This window comes from Dendropsophus ebraccatus, chromosome 15 (assembly GCF_027789765.1).
Source record: "Dendropsophus ebraccatus isolate aDenEbr1 chromosome 15, aDenEbr1.pat, whole genome shotgun sequence".
Taxonomy (NCBI): Eukaryota; Metazoa; Chordata; class Amphibia; order Anura; family Hylidae; genus Dendropsophus; species Dendropsophus ebraccatus.
In genome coordinates, this window is record NC_091468.1 from 60,039,884 (window position 1) to 60,057,179 (window position 17,296).

General features: G+C 45.9%; 1 protein-coding gene across 1 annotated transcript in view; it reads right to left on the reverse strand.

Annotated features, from left to right (window-relative positions):
- Nucleotides 1–17,296, reverse strand: part of KIF6 (kinesin family member 6) — a 99,621-nt gene that overhangs the window by 36,163 nt on the left and 46,162 nt on the right. The window contains exons 14-15 of the mRNA XM_069954335.1: nt 8,799–8,901; nt 5,866–5,921 (exon numbers count right to left, since the gene is read on the reverse strand). Coding sequence (XP_069810436.1) covers nt 5,866–5,921; nt 8,799–8,901 — 159 coding nt within the window. The remainder of the gene's footprint in view (nt 1–5,865; nt 5,922–8,798; nt 8,902–17,296) is intronic.

Below are 17,296 nucleotides of genomic sequence, written 5' to 3' on the forward strand. Positions count from 1 at the left end.
CACGTGGGATACATACTGCTGAGCTAATATATCTAATCATATCATGTGTGATACATACTGTTGAACTAATATATCTAATCCTATCATGTGTGATACTTTCTCATAGAATGACACAGCCCTACACCCCAATTATAAACAGTTACTGTATCTCATCATATAACATCCTCTGGGACCCGGCGAGCATAAAGATTCTGATATATCAGTAATTCAATAGAGTAGGATCTATCCGCATAACATCTGTATGATGTCTGATAGTATGATATCATGTGATTATACAATATCTTGTCTGATTGTAAGATGTCTCATCTGACTGTGTAATGTCTGATTTCTCATGTGATTGTGGTATATCTGATTTTTTAATGTCTGTATGATCTCCCTTGTAAATGTATGGTATCCCATGTGATTGCATGATACCTGGCTGTATGATGTCTGATCTGACTGTGTGGTGTCTGATTGTATGACGTCTCATCAGAATACATGATGTGAGGTGATAGTCCTGTACGCTATTTGATTGTATACATCACTTCTGCCCCACAAAGCTTACAATCTATCAGAGCGGCCTGCTGTCCTTACATACACTACTACAGTATAGGGCCATGCTGAGTCCATATAGGCCCATATAGTACATACCCCTGCTCCCTGCGGAGGTGACCTGTTTATATAAACAGGTACACAGCCTCAGGTCATGTCCTGGTGGCCACAGCAGAGGCATACTGTATCCTCCTGTCTCCCCTCAGACTGCCCTCTGCATGGGTCAGGGCCGGGGTGTAAGGTAATATAATAGATTAGGAGATTATACATCCCCCACCACCCTGCAGGACAGAGCCGCAGAGCGTTCTAACCCAACCCCTGCACAGAAGACAGCAGCCCCGCTTACTCACTGTCTACAAATGTCCCTGGACAACGGTTCACAAACCTCACAGGGGAAAGCCGTTTTGGGATACAGAGGTGGTCCCTGTCCCAATATACCAGAATCCCCACAGTGAACACCCCCCCCCCCCCACCACCACACACACACACACACACACACACACACCTCTCCTGATCTCTCGGGAAGCTGGATGATCACCTCTGATGGAGAAATACAGCTCTGGACTACGGATCTGTGACTGCAGCTCTGGATGTGACTGGAGTATAAGAGTAGTGAATACAGCTCTTCATGTGACTGGTGTGCAATGAAAAGAATTGTGAAGGCAGCTCTGAATGTGTATGGAGTATAGAAGAATAAAGCCGGCCATAACTGACGGCCGAACATCTATAGGTTACACTACAGACACCTGGTGCGCTGACTGTACCAGTACAGGTAGTCAGTGACTGATCCATCTCCTGTGGTTACACTACAGATACCTGGTGCCCTGGTAACCCCTGTACAGGTAGTCAGTGACTGATCCATATCCTGAGGTTACACAACAGACACCTAGCGCCCTGGCTGTACCAGTACAGGTAGTCAGTGACTGATCTACTTCCTGTGGTTACACTACAGATACCTGGTGCCCTGGTCACCCCTATACAGGTAGTCAGTGACTGATCCATCTCCTGAGGTTACACTACAGACACCTGGCGCCCTGGCTGTCTCTGTACATGTACTCGGTGGCCAGCTGGTGGTGGGGCTCTCTCTACATAATGGCGGCTCCTGTTTCCCATTAGGCAGAGGATGATGTGCAGCCGGAGAGCTGGAGCTGACACTGATTAACCCATGTGGTGCCTTGCGGTTTCCCTGTCCTCATGTGGCATGTTAATGGGCCGGGATAACACGCTGGGTTCACCTCACTCAATGAGCGGAGGAGCTGGGGGAGGGGCAGACACCATGACACTTGCTCATTATAACATCGTATAGGAAACATATAATGACACCATTATGATTAAAATGTCAAATCCATGAGAAACTCAGGGTTTTTGTACTTAACAAAAAAAAACACACACACACACACACACACACACAAAAAAAATGTGACACATGTACGATAAATATATTGCCATAAAATAAGCTCCTGAAACCCCAGATACTTCCTGTCAGCCATACTGGTGCTCATAGTGCTGCTTTATGGTCACCCACAGCGCCCTCTGTCTATGGCAGTAAGATGTGAAAGTAAAACAGCCTTATAATAAGGGGCTCACATGAAGGTGTGCCCACTAAAGCTGCGACTCTGACAACTCCCATCATGCCGCCCAGACAATACTTCTGCAAAACTTTCAAAACTTTTACAATTGTTACCAAACTATCGCCCCCTCCCTCATAAGTAATGTGAAGAGCGATCTGTGTCCTGCCTCACTTATCTCACAGGAATAGAAAAACATGGCTGCGGTCGTCCTGTAACAGTGCCAAACGTGTTGACGTTGACGTTTTTACTGCAGGTCAGCTGACAGTAAGTGGGATTGAGTTGTAATCGCACACACAACCTTTGGTCAGGTGTGGCGCTGTCGTTGGAAGAAAGCAGCCATTTTTTTCTAATGAGCCCCTTGCTCTTGTCCTATGTGTTGATCAGGCTGCGCCCCCATGGTCCCCTCTATGATGATTCTGCCCCCCAGTGTCCCCCGGCTGCACAGCATCCATCCCAAGGATCGCAAAAAAAAAACCTTCTGGACTGAATTTTCACTGAATCAATCAGAAAAAATGTTAACAAGGAGAAGAATGTTCTAGGCTGGATATAATCCCGCTCCGACTGTCCTGCTGACTTTCCCAGAATAGATAAAGAATTCTCTGGTCTGATGGAAGATAATAGAAGCGGTGGTTATGGCTGCCGTGAATCATCAGGTTATATTAGATTATGAGGGGGGACGGACGGTTGGGGAAGGTCAGGCCTCAGGGTCCAGTACGGAAAGGATGGAGATCATGTTTCTCCCCAATACCACTACATGCTGACTGGGGGTGCCGATTATCAGGATAAATAGTGCTGTATGGCGGAGACCAGAGTCTTTACTACTGCAAATAAGGAGACAAGAAGGAGCAGACATGACTAATCGATTGTAAAATCAATGTCTGCTCCCGTTGCATACTCTTTTATCTGGGCTTTGTTCTTAGACCTCACCTGGCGATCCATGTTGATGCTGGGGCCTTACCAACAAACACATACTACTACGCAGGGCCAGATACCACTATGTAGTGCACATAATATCCCAGAGCAGCACCAAATCACCATAAATCATTAATACGGCACAAATACATACTTCTCCACCTGTACAACCCAATACCATGCTGCACCAATAAATACTGCTCCAACTGTATAACCCAACACCACACTGCACCAATACATATTGCTCCACTTGTATAACCCAAAACCAAACCATTACATACTTCTCCACCTGTATAACCCAACATCACACTGCACCAAAACATACTGCTCCACCTGTATAACCCAACACCACATCATTTCATACTTCTCCACCTGTATAACCCAACCCAAAATGCACCAATAAGTACTGCTCCATCTGTATAACCCACCCTCACACTGCACCACCTGTATAACCCAACACCACACTTCACCATTACGTACTGCTTAACTCTTTATAACCCAACAGCACACTGCACCAATAAATACTGCTCCACCTGTAAAACCCAATAGCACATTGCGCAAATAAATACTGCTACACCTGTATAACCCAACACATACCCGCACTGCACTAATTGCACTAATACATACTGCTCCACAGTAAACCAGCACCGCAGTGCAGCATTCCTGTCTCCATAACTCACCTGGCAGTTTTCACACATGCGCACACACAGACAGGCATGCACACAGACAGGCGGACAAACATGCCTTTCCATTCATTGGAATTTGGAAGCTCTGGACATGATTAACTATGCAAATAACGAGAAACAAAACCCTCAGGTTATAAGAACCCCAGCAGGTTATAACACTGGCAACACAAAGCGTATATCAAAGCATAGAAACTCACCAAAGACAACAGGAACCAGAAATGATGGAACAGATGATGGTACAAATGAATGAGGATGTTGGAAGGAAAGACAAAAACAGCTGCCCCTAATGCCCCTCTGAACTCTAACATTACACCAAACATCCTATTGCCCCTGTATAGTCCTTACGAAAACCCTGGGCTAAGCCTATGAGAAATGGCAGGAACGCCGTATGAAAAAGTCTAAAGCACAAAACGAAGCTAACCCTAAAACTTGTAAGTGCATTGCAACCGCCCCAACTAGTAATAGAGGGCAAAGTAGTAGGAAAGTTCATGCTATTTGTAACATTGGTGTAGTATTGGGAGTTTACCGGAGATTTTACAAATAACAGGGGGGTGGGACAAACAATGTGTCTCCCCTGTCTAGCAAGGGAAATTGCTCTCATGATGACGTCCTGTGTGTGGCCAATAGTAGAACATGGAATGGATTATTTGCTTTTATATTACGGCCCCAGAACATCTTCATGCATGTGAATGGTCATATGGCTGGAGTCAAGCAAAGCTCTTTGATTGGGTCACATACAATTGCGATTTTAAATGGACTCAATAAAAGAAAGTTTTTATGGTGAGTGCACTCTCATTTTTTCTTCTATGACTATTACTGGATGGATTGTGTTCACTCGAGTAGTTTGCACCACCTGAACTTTGGTCACAAGCCGTTCCCCTTACCACCTGCATAAGCTGATAGGAATCCCGTCCTTAATATCCTGTAGTGCCGACTACTCTATCTACTCTATTGTTGCTTTCTGCTTATGTGTGTCTTAACACAAAGTTCCAGATCTACAGCTGAACCCTAGGAATCTGGGATGTTATCCCAAGGACTAGCATTGCATCCAGTCAGCCCCACCTGCAGCAGCAGAGACTCCCGGGTGACCTGGAAGCCTGCGCAGCCGTCTTGGACAGAGATCTGTCGCACAAGTCCCATTTCTAGAAGTCTGTGTATGTGCAAACCACATCTTATAGGACGCATATATCATATAACATCAGAGCGAAGGGGCCATCCCTGTTCAGTCTAATTTATAGGGATCTGATGGGATAAACAATGTCCACACACAATCCCTGGCATCAGGGCGTGTTGACTAATGCACAAGGGGGCCAGCTGGCTGCACAATGGAACATTCTTCCTTTAATCACACGACAAGACAAGAAACTCCAGATTCAGCACAATCAGCCTCCATTTTTTACAGAAAGTAGGAAAATTTTGCATTTTGAATACATTTTTCCCTTTAAAAGCAAAATCTGGTGAATTGTGTCACATCCACATATCCCAGACATGTGATCTAGTGGAGGATCATACTCGGTGGAGGCCGCAGACATCAGGATGGAGGTGACTGATACACTGTAACGTCTCTTCTTTCCTACTGATCACAAAGTAATGGCATATCTTGGCGATACACCATCACTGAAATAGGAATATCGCCCTAACTCCTAGACCTCTGCTGCTCCCCAAACGCCCTGCTCGAGGACACCTGAACCAGGAGGAGCAGGATAAACACCACTTCAGGTCACAATTTACTCTGCAACTTAAGGAAATCACTGACATTCTCACACACCCTTAATAAATCTGCATTGATGTACAGTTACATAAACTTCCTGTGTAAAGAGACTTTGGTTGCACGACCGCATGTTGTGTCTAGGTCACATGACTATTAAGGCTGTAAAAGAACATCACACCCCAAATCACACAGAAGGCGCAAGAAGTTTGCACTCGCTTGTGACAATCATTGGAATAAATGGTGGGAAAGTCACTAGTGACTTCCGACCAAAAATTCACCAAGGATAGATTTTTTTTATCTGTCGCATTACGGCATCATTCAATAACATTATATTACAAGCAAAGTTGCAGTGTAGCCCAGCCTTAGACCAAACAGGTGATGTTAGGGTACAAACACACATTTTTTTTGTGATAGTTCAGAATCCCCCACGTCTGGCTGCACCCCATATACTCACTGATACGCTGCCGCACATTATTCACTTCTTCTCCCAGAGATTTGGCTTCAGAAAATCTACAAAAAGACAAGAAAAACTCAGGATCCTGGTGACAGGAGTGCAGTAATTGGTCTGAAAATGTAGGTAGGGGTCTGGTATCTGATAATTCAGGGGTCTGGTCAGAGGTATTTTTGAGGCCCTATTACACTATATGATTATTGGTCGACCGTTTAGGTCAATAATTGTTCAGTGTAATAGTATATGTTGAAAGGTAATTATCAGCCGACATGCACGATGCAACAAGAAAGATCAGCGATAGTCTGCAGCGTGTCACTCTGCCCAACAGGAGCAGCGCAGCAGGCTCACGCTGATCACAAAGAGATGCCCGAACAATTTAAGGATCTTTCGGGCAGCCCCTCCCACTGCTCCCTGCTTGCTGTCTATGCATGTAATAGCACAATGCAGCGAGCAGGGAACAAGGGTCAAGTCAGCATTTGCTTCTGTAATATATTGGGAGGTGTAATTGGGCCCCTAAGGGTCTAGTCTGGGATCTGGTGAGTCTCGTAAGAGATCTGATCATTTAGGGATCTCATCTGAGGTCTGATCATTTATGGGTCTGGAGTTTGATACATTGGGGATCTGGTCTGGGGTCTCATAATTTAGCGGTCCAGTCTAGGTCTGTTATGAGATTTGACTTCGAGGTCCCAGATACAGGAAATAATATCATCACACTGACAAATGTAGACAAGAGGAACACACATGGCATGGGGTCTTGCATCTGATACACCACAGGTCTGTCACTAATCTTGGACTTTAAACAGTGTAGCTTGGCAGTGAAGTAACCCTTTAAGCAGTGGTACAATATACAGCACATACAGCACCACCGCCTAGCACCACCTAATACTTCACAATGGAAAGAACAATCTGAACCCAAAGCAATGAGCAGCTCAAGGATCAAGGGAAAGACCTGGATCTGAGACCAAGTAACAATGTACAGACAGGCGGCCCTCCACATTCCTGATGTCCTGTATTAAACGTGATCCCATAATTACCCTACAGCGTGGCGGCAGGGATTTTTATGGGGTTACCTCACAGCGGTTTAAGCTCCCGACATCTGCTAAGTTAATAAACAATCATTGATTAAATCTTCGCTAGAAAACTTTATATGAAGCCGAGATCTTTCTAACACAGCGCTAACTAAGGGTAAATACCGCATCACAGAATCATGGTAATGGGCGTAAAAACCGCTCCACAGGATTTACTACAGCTACATGTACCGCCCCAAGATGTCTTCAATGTTTTATATTCTGTGCTATCATTTTCAAGATCCATGCATGCTGTCGGACAACAAACATTGGAGCAAATTAACTAGTGCGGTAAGAATAAGCTCAGGCTGTATGATGAATCTGGCGGAAAGATTGCTCATCTCTAATCCGAAGCCACACCCCTTCCTGCTAAGCCCTGCCTCTTCCCATTGAGGCCAAACCCCCTTGCCGAGGAAGAGGCAAAAGTGTCTAAAAGGGTGGCTAAAAAAATAACAAAAAGCATGGTAAGCATGTCGAGAATAGTGTGAATTTAAATCACGTATACCTGTATATTAAAAAGCAATAGAACTTTTCTTATTATACAATGATTACGCTTTCACATTCCAGGTGAGAGAGTCCCACGTCAGTGACCTGTAGATGGACCATTCACTAGGTGTTGCACCACACTGAATGGCACACATGAGGCTCGATGTATCTATTGCCGCCTATGTGGCTAAATTCTGGATGTGTGATGTGCAGAATTGCTTTGTAGCTCTGGCCTGGAGCTGCAGTTGTGCTCAGAGGGATTTTGTACAGCAGCGTTCCCCAACCTGTGGCTCCCCAGCTGCTCCCAAACTACACCACTAGTCACACTGTGTCAGGAGGGGAGTTGTAGTTTTGCAATAGCTGGAGATCCATGTGTTGCAGGATGCTGTAGAAGATCATTAAGGTCTTAACCTTCACATTCTGCAGCCTTCATGTCCCCTGCAGTTCATCCTGCGGCTTCTCTCTAAGATCAGGAATCCTCTTGTGATTCAGCACGGCTACCATGAGTCAACAGCCCTGCGGCTCAGCCGAGACTTTCATGTCCCACCAAGAGAGACAAGAAGGGCTCAGTCATCGTCAGATTTCCTTTCCTCTCCAGACGCTCCTTTAGGAAGCCCAGGCTGCAGGGGGCATAAGAGCTGGACAGTGCCTGCTATGGCCGCTTTGTATCGCCCTCACGTACAGAAAGAGGCAAGAGAAACATTTAGGCCTTAGGATGGCGACACAGATCCATTAGCAGACAACTATTCTTCCTGTATAATCCTTGCACACTGGGCTCTTGCAATTATGTACTGTATATGGTTTCACTGTCAAGAGGGAAAAAATCTGAAGCCAGATTCCTTCTTCACTCCTATGTCCTCTTAAGACTTTAATGCCCCATCTCCTCCAGACTCCTCTGTTCCCTTCCCCTCCCATCCCCTCCCTGCTTAGACTCCTCTGTCCCCTTCAGACTCCTGTCGCCTCCCCTCCCTCCAGACTCCTCTGTTCATTCTCTCCAGACTCCTCCGTCCACACTCTCCAGACCCTCCTGTGGGCTCCTCTTTCCTCCTCCAAACCCTGTGTCCCTTTCCAGACTTCTCTGTCCCCTCCTCCAGACATTGTCACACACTACTTCAATAATCCAATAATTCAAGTATTGCCGATAACTTTAGGAGTAAAAGATATGACGCTACATATCCCATAATGCATGATGGCATGTTATGTTCTGTACAAGCCCCTAAATCAAGCTCAGTGGAGACATCTGTAGTTTGGAAGCCACAGAAAGCCACCAGAAATAAGATGTGACTAGAGGATGATGTGTCATGTAACAGCCCATGGCCGAGCATGTCTCAACCCCACAGGCACAGACCAGACCCATCAGCTTTACTGGCTCATCGCACCCACCTCTGCTTCAGCAGCGTCTTGTTGTCTTCTATGCTGACTCTCTCCGGATAATCCCGCTTAAAAATCTCAAATGCTTCCTGGCGACCAAGCGACATTGGTTCCCCTGCTGGGAGACATATAAGAAGACAATGAATAGATTTAAATATCATATGTAAGAGGTCCATCACATTTTTTTACTCACTACAGCTGGGAATGATGGGGGTACTAGTCTTAACACCAAAATACATCTAAATAATGGATATAAAAATTACCAGACCCCGAACATTAACACAAGTGATAGAAGCAGACATCTTGGCGATGAACTGAAGCAAGAGGTGTGTTAGGAGGTTACAGAACTTTCTATTATGTAATGAATAGGCTTCATTTACTGGAGGCAGATCTGATACTGGGTCCGGGCAGAGATGAGCTGGATACATGGGCACATGGTCACCTCAGAGGACCCTTATGAAGCTTCCAGTGAAAACACTGGCTATGGGTCCCCTCATGTGATGTAGCTGGTGTAGGGTAACATGGGTGGAGCGGACTGCAGTGACTTGGCTGCAGCATAGGAGTAAATCTGCCGGAAGTAGGGTTTCTGCTGTACAGCTTCCTGCAAACACCGCGGCGGGCAGGTTCCCTCCTCATACCAGGAGGCAGAACCACGCCCCAGACAGAAGATGCTGAAGAGCAGAAAAAGCTTCCCTCATAAGCAATGGTAGCAGGTATGCACTAGTAAGTCATGTGACACAGGCAAGACCAGCCACCTTCAGGTGGAGTTTAGGTGAAACACAATGAGGCAGATTTACCTTCTTTTTTGCCTCAGTTATCAGTTTTCCTGATGTCTTTGAGCATTTTCTATGTCTGTGAAACACGGTCCATGTTCCGGTCACAAGTCAAGAACTAAACATGACCCTTTTAATTGTTATACTGAAGTATGATGCACTAAGCTCCTAAAGGGTCCGATCCCTACCCCGCCGATCTGACAGGACTTGTCAGTGGGAGACACTGGCACCGAGCTCAATGTGTCGGTGTTCAGGATCTGGATATATCCTCAGTGTTTCCGTATACTATGGAGAAAGTGAGCCGTGCTGTAATGAGAGGACTGCTGCAGAGGCGCTGAGCCCAGTGTCGGCCTGGTGAGGAGCTTGGCAGCGGCTCAGAGTGATGGATACAAGTCAAAGCCACAGAAGCTTTTACCAGACCCACCCAGCTCAGCCACCACACCTAAACAAATATGAGAAGAGCGTTGCCTTGTGGTGCCAGAGATCACACATTCTGCACTCGGTATCTGCGGACAAACAGGATCTACATCACAGACCACATAGCCCTGTTTGCCCTTGGGGATCGACGGAGTGCAGGTCACGTGCCGCTCGCATGGCTGCCTTAAAGGCCCAGATGAGACGGGAACAGGGTGAGCTACCACAGAATAAGGATCAGATAGAGAACTATGTATAGATCTGTTCATCCTGATCCTCCTGGTGCATGAATAAAATGCTGTATTTACAATGCAGACACATTCAGCATTGTTACTGCCTGGTGACAGAATCCGATCGGACACTTTATTCTAAGTGCTCCAATAGTTTACTATATTGCAGACTCACACCAAGCTTTTCCAGGCTCCTGAATAGTAAATCTCACCAGGGAAGAAGGGATGTATCACTACAGACCATGTCTGTGGGAGCTGTAACAGCGAAATACTGCGTGTCACTCAGCTTTCCCAGAAACAGACACAACTAACAACCAGATTGCTATTGATTTATAATTTCCGTCACTATGCAGTGTTGGGCAGTGGTGAGAAGAGGGCGCTCTCCACCCTCACCATGCCGCAGCATCCCCGCCTCATGCCCTGGCACCGTACGAGGCCACAGCCGTCATGCCATATCCCACAACAAGGCGTGGGCTGCGAGCAGGGAGCAGCCAAAGTATCCCTCAAAATCACAAAGAGCCTTCATAATGTCTGCCCTGGAGCAGGCGAAGGGACAGAGGGAGAGAAGAACGGTTGGAAGGAAAAAGTGGGCGACTTTATTCCCCCAGGTCCATGGGGGTCTCAGCCTTTACGATACAATGGTGTAAGATATGGGTTATTAAGGGTCAACTCCAAACTATCTCACAATGGAGCGGAGGTTACCATGAGAAGAAATCCTAATAGGGGTTGAGGCTTATAAAGACAGACACGCACATTCTGGGAGCTGATGTGCACCAATATCTGTTAGAAAAGACACTCATTGTACCAAATTCTCCCCAGTGCACAGGTTGATAGGGCACAGGAGGAGAGTGCATAACGTCCTCCTCTCTGCTACGCTGCTCTGAAAGGGTTAATAAGTGTCTCCGTTTCCGGTCCAGATCTGGATTTCTGCTCTTATTTTTAGAGTTTGCAGTCGGCTGTGTTGGAATTTTTGGCCGTATAATTTGTGTTTACTACTGAAAGAATTTATAGATCAGTAGAGTGGGCATGGGCACAGTGTGCGGAGGTCACAGGGGTCATAAGTGGGCTCCAGTGGGTAAGGTAAAGGGGTCCCCTATGAGGACATGTTTATTGAGGCTGAGGTCCTCCATCTAATAACCAAAGGATGACTCTATTAGTGGTCTCTCCAGTTGGTGCAACACTACAACTCCCAGCATGCCCAGATCGCTGTTCTATATGCTACTCTCCTTTATCCAATGGTTCAAGCAAACCTAAACCCCTTTTAACATCAATCGGAGATTGACATAGCCCCTCTCGCTGGTTCTTCCTCCACGCTTACTAACTCTGCATTATCTAGATCTTTCCCATCACATCTAAAGTCGCATTCTAGCATATATGGCATTTCAGGCACCTCCAGAGCGGCATTTACAATAAAGCTGTAACAAGATCTATTCTATTCCAATTAGCGTCAAGGTTCTGATGATCACTGCTGATACATCACCAGTTATAACCCAGTCACATTCAGAGCTGCATTTACAATTCAGCTGTTTTCTATAAGGATTATGGAACTGTTTGCACTATAGACGTTCCAACATCTCTTGTGCTGCTGTGTTACAGGGTCCACAGGATGTCAGGTAAGACCTGAGGGGGCAGCTCTGGTTGTGACTGGAGTATAGATTCTAATACAGTGGTACCTTGGTTTAAGAGTAACTTGGATTGAGAGCGTTTGGCAAGAAGAGCTCACAGTTTTTCCAAATTGTAACTTGATTTAAGAGCATTGCTTTGGTGTAAGAGCTCCCTGTACTGGGTGGGAGTGGGAGTGGCGGAGGGACATGGTCTGCATAGCGGGGTCTACAGCCCTGTACTCTGACCCAGGAAGTCTCCCTTACCTTCCTAATCATAGCAGATCCACTCCAAGCTAGGGCTTGCATCAGGGGACAGGACTGTGGAGGTAATCTCTTCATAGCTGTGACTACTCTTTCTCCCCAGCCAGAGAATACTGCATTTATGTTCCCCCATATGTCCTGCTCATTCCTTCATGCTCCCTGCAGTCTCTATCAGCCCTTGTGTTTCCCATCCCCTCCATTCCTGCTATAATGTGCCTGCACTTACACTCAGCTATACACACTGCTGCTATAATGTGCCTGCACTCACACTCAGCTATGCACACTGCTGGTATAATCTGCCTGCACTCACTGTCAGTGCAGGCACATCATAACAGCAGTGTGTATAGCTAACACTCAGCTATACACACTGCTGCTATAATGTGCCTGCACTTACACTCAGCTATTCACACTGCTGTATAGAAAAGTTTCTGTCACTGTCCTCCTGTACAGCTGTGTGATTCTCACTTCCTGATTGGTCCATGCTGAACACACCACTTCCCCATTGCTGTCATGAGACCACACAGACCTCTGACAGCAGCCCTGCTAATCCAAGGCACCACTGTATACAGTAAAGCATTTAGCACAGGACGCTGGGTGACAACCAATATGGCTGCTATTACAGCACTCACACTGGATACTGTCCAGCTTTCCTGACTGGTAGATATGTCCAGTGTAGTTTGAAAGCATCCAAGAGATAAAACAGCATCCATATTGGTAACCCAGCTTTCCTGACTGGTAACTCTTGTCCTCCGTTTTGGTGTGGGTTTTGCAACTCAATTCCATTTAAGTGAATGGAGCTGAATCGTAATACCATATAAAACCTTAGGATAGGGTTGTCACTGTTTTTTAAGAAAGTAACAGCTTTTTCTATTCCTGGATAACCCTCTCTAAGGTGTGTCTTTGTAGAGGACCACCGCCATTGTGGAGGACTGGGGGGCTTATACTCCAGACATGTGATACATTCCTATTCTTAAGATGCCAGACTGCGGCACATCTGCCGTCCCTAGTGCTCTGCTGCCGGTATCTATTTCATCTGAACAGTCGGAGGGATTACCGCAGCTCTCGTGCATCCAGAGCATCTGCTCTCTGAATGAGAACCATCTCTCTGGCGGCGTCTTCGGGGACAGTTTAGTAGACGCGAATCTCTGCTATCTCAGCCATTTGTTTGGACGCTCATCTCGTGAGTCGCTCTTATTGACGGGGATGTAAAAACATCAATGAGATCGGTCCTCGAAGCGCGCTGGCCAGTGAGGTCATGCAGAGAACAAGTCCAACACAATTCGCTGCACCTGCTTATTTTGGAAGGAGAAATATGAAGGAGAAATATGAACGAAAATGGGACGGGCCAAAAGCAACCTGACCAATATATGAGCGTAGAGGAGGAATCAGCCACGGAGAAGGACATAAAAAGAGGCGAAGGTCCGCACCTGTACAGGTAACAGGACATGTGGAGACAATCATGCGATATCCTCCATATTGTACAGGGAGAACACTCAATTCTGGTACATTGCAAGTGTCTACAATCTAACAGTCCAGGAAACGCAGCCACCTCCCGAACCGGATCACTGCAATCTTACGAATTCTGTATCCAGGATTCCAAGAGCTGGATGAGAAGAAACATGAGGAATGCTCTGTCTTCTCTGGCCACACTCAAAGTCGTAAATCTCATCGTAAAAAAGTTTGAAACATATTTACGAGTTTTATCTCTGGAGCCAAACGAGGAGACGGGCGTTATCAGCAGCGAGGCGAGGAGGGAAAAGTTCATTCAGCCGGGATCTGGCAGAGGCCGTCAATCTGACGCAGTCTAAGCTCCGGGTGTTGAGTGTGACACTAGTCATGGGGGGGGGGGGGGAGGGGGCTTATGGGGTCTCAGGGACCCCAGGTTGTGGCATCATCTGCAGGAGACCAAAGGGAGTCATCCAGTCTGTAAATAAAGATATTAAAAGGTTCCAATTATAGCATCCAATGTAGAATATCTCTGCTTGCTGCTAGTGAATAGGAACATTTACTGATTACAGATCTATCTGGAGTCCACAGCAGCAAATCACTCTGAAGTGAGCAGGACTCGGGCAGGGTGGTAGCGCGATCCCTCAGCGATCCTGATAAAACAGGACAAGGATAGTGAAGGCAGAGGTGTCCAACCTGTGCCTCCAGTTGTTGCAAAACTACAACCCCCAGAATGTCCATACAGCTGTTTGTGTTCTGAGGTATCAGCAGTAGATCCTGTAAGGTGCGGCCTTTGTGGATGCGATTTATATCTCCAGCACGTCCCATAGATGTACGATCGGATCGAGGTCTTAGGAATCTGGAGGACGAGTCATCTGCTTAATCTCTTTGTCATGTTCCTCATTCCTGAACCATCTCTGCAGTTTGGCCCCTGAGGCATTATCCTGCAGTTAGTGTGTAAAATGGTTAGGTAGATGGCATGTGCCACGGAAACAGCCACATGATGCCAGGACACAAGCTTTCCGGCAAAACAGTGCCCATCACACTGCCCCAGCCGTCTTGTATCTACCCATAGTGCAACCTGGTGCCATCTCTTCACCAGGTAAGTGATGCACACACATGATGTAACATGTGATCAGGCACCTTCTTCTATTGCTCCAGTCCTGAAGCTCACCTGCCCATTGTACATATTCAGGGGTGCACAGAAGTGACATGATCACTCTGTCCAATCTGCAGGACGCCATACATGTCCGGTGTGATCTGACTCCTTTCAACCATAGGTTTTCAGCAGTTTGCTCTACAGCAGCTCTTCTGTGGGATTGGAACAAATGGCATAGCCTTTAATGACCCTGTCCCCTGTTGTCCTTCCTTGGACACTGTCGATTAGTACTATCCACTACATATCAGGGACCCCACTAGGCCGGCCGCTCTAAAGATCTCGGATCCTGGCGTTCACATGTCTCTATTCAGTCCTGGTCACTATCGCTCAGCTAGAAGAGCTGACGGGTCACTTGCCCTTAATGACAAAAACCATTGTCACCAGACTATTATGGTTATGGCTGAATGGTGTAGACATTATCAGCTTCTAGATACAAGCGTAAGATATTCATTCACTGACAGGAAGCAGAGATCTAGACAATACTGGAGGATAGAAACACAGAGTATACAAGAAAGTTGCTGAATTCTCATTACATTAAAGCAGATTATTAAAAATGTCCAATATATCTCTCGATAGAAACCAATCAGAGCTCAGTCTGGGAAACAAAAGTTGAGCTGTGATTGGTTGAGACAAACATCAGACGCACTACTGTCTCCAATGTGGAACAGTCGACCAAGAGACAATGCTGCTATGGTAAACATGGCTGTGACATAACAGGATTTAAGCGTTGGATGCTTCCAGGTGAGGATCTGGAAAAGGGCCGAGGTCGCTGCAATGCAAAGGAGAACAATATGGCCATTTGTAGGGTCTGTGGTGGAACAAGTGGAGCTTAACATTATAAAATGAAAACAGACGCTAGAGATAAGTCTGGGGCCAGCGGGAGGATGGGGATCTGGCCTGAACCAGTGGATCTAGGACGAAAAAAAAACACATAAGATCCCAGAGAGGCCATGAACAAGTGCAATGGAGGAGACGATGTACATGGGCAGAATAGTTCTAAAGAAAAAAAAACATATAAAACTCACTGTGATGGTTGGATTAAAGTGAGGGGCACTGAATAACGTTGTGTTACTTTAGACAATGCTACAATGAACCAGACCCCCAGCTCAAAGTCCTTCCTCCTGAGCCAAGAAACGTGGCAGCGATACAAGCAGCAATAAAACTGCATCTTCACCATTGTGTTCTGATCTCCCACACATGAAGCTTCATCAGCTCAAGATGTTTCTGGTGCAGAAGAAATGAACCTTAATTTACCTCTTATAAGAGAACAAACCAAAGAAGGAGCAAAGGACAAACAATCCAGTAACACCAGGGCAGAAACTGGTGCAACGAGATGGCAATAACCCCTACCGGAGAGACACCCGACTGTCATGAAAAAGGTCTAACAAGCTAATCCATATTGCTTACAGCTCCAATCACATATATAGATATAGGATCCCACAGACAACATTGCAGGAAGGTTCACAGGGCTACCAGGGAGAAAAGTATGAAACTCACAGGGTAGAGATAAGTTACCGCAATAACATAACAATGTCATAAAAGCTAAGGTAGCGTGTGCCTGTACTTCCACCAGTCCTCCTTTCCCCGATGTGAATAGTGCCTGAATAAAGACTCCAGCTGCATTAGTGAGTGCCTGTATCTATTCCTTTCATCGCTATAACTACTATAATAATGCCCCTTTGTACAAGAATATAACTACTATAATACTGATCCTATATACAAGAATATAACTACTATAATACTGCTCCTATATACAGGAATATAACTACTATAATACTGCTCCTATATAAAGGAATATAACTACTATAATACTGGCTCCTATATACAAGAATATAACTGCTATAATACTGCTCCTATATACAAGAATATAACTACTATAATACTGCTCCTATATACAAGAATATAACTACTATAATACTGCTCCCATATACAAGAATATAACTACTATAATACTGCTCCTATATACAGGGATATAACTACTATAATACTGCTCCTATGTACAAGAATATAACTACTATAATACTGCCTCCTATATACAGGAATATAACTACTATAATACTGCTCCTATATAAAGGAATATAACTACTATAATAGGATACCCTAGCTTGAGGAAGCGGCAATCAGCCGGGAAACAGCTGTCCTGGGGTAGCGTACGCCCGCACTTTCACCTGTCCTCCCTTCCCTGATGTATACTGTGCCTGAATAAAGATTCCTGAAGATCGGTGAGTGCCCGGACCTCTGTCTTCACTGTTTATATAACTACTATAATACTGCTCCTATATACAAGAATATAACTACTATAATACTGCTCCCTATATACAAGAATATAACTACTATCATGCGGTTCCTGAACCGCATTTTGTTTCTCTCTTTTCTCCGTGTTTTGCACTCCTCCTGGTGAGACCCACATGACCGCAATTAGCAGGAGACACCTGAGTGCACATGGTTTTAATCCCACCTGTTTTTTCCCATTCTGTTTGCTGCAGCTATGGTGAGTGTAATACCTTATCCAGACTTGTGCTGCTTGGGGGCGACCTTCTCCGCCGGCGGTGCTGGCCGGGTTCTGGTGTGGTGTTTTTGGGTCTGGTCCTGTGGCATGGGGGTCGCAGGGCCGTCCCATGGC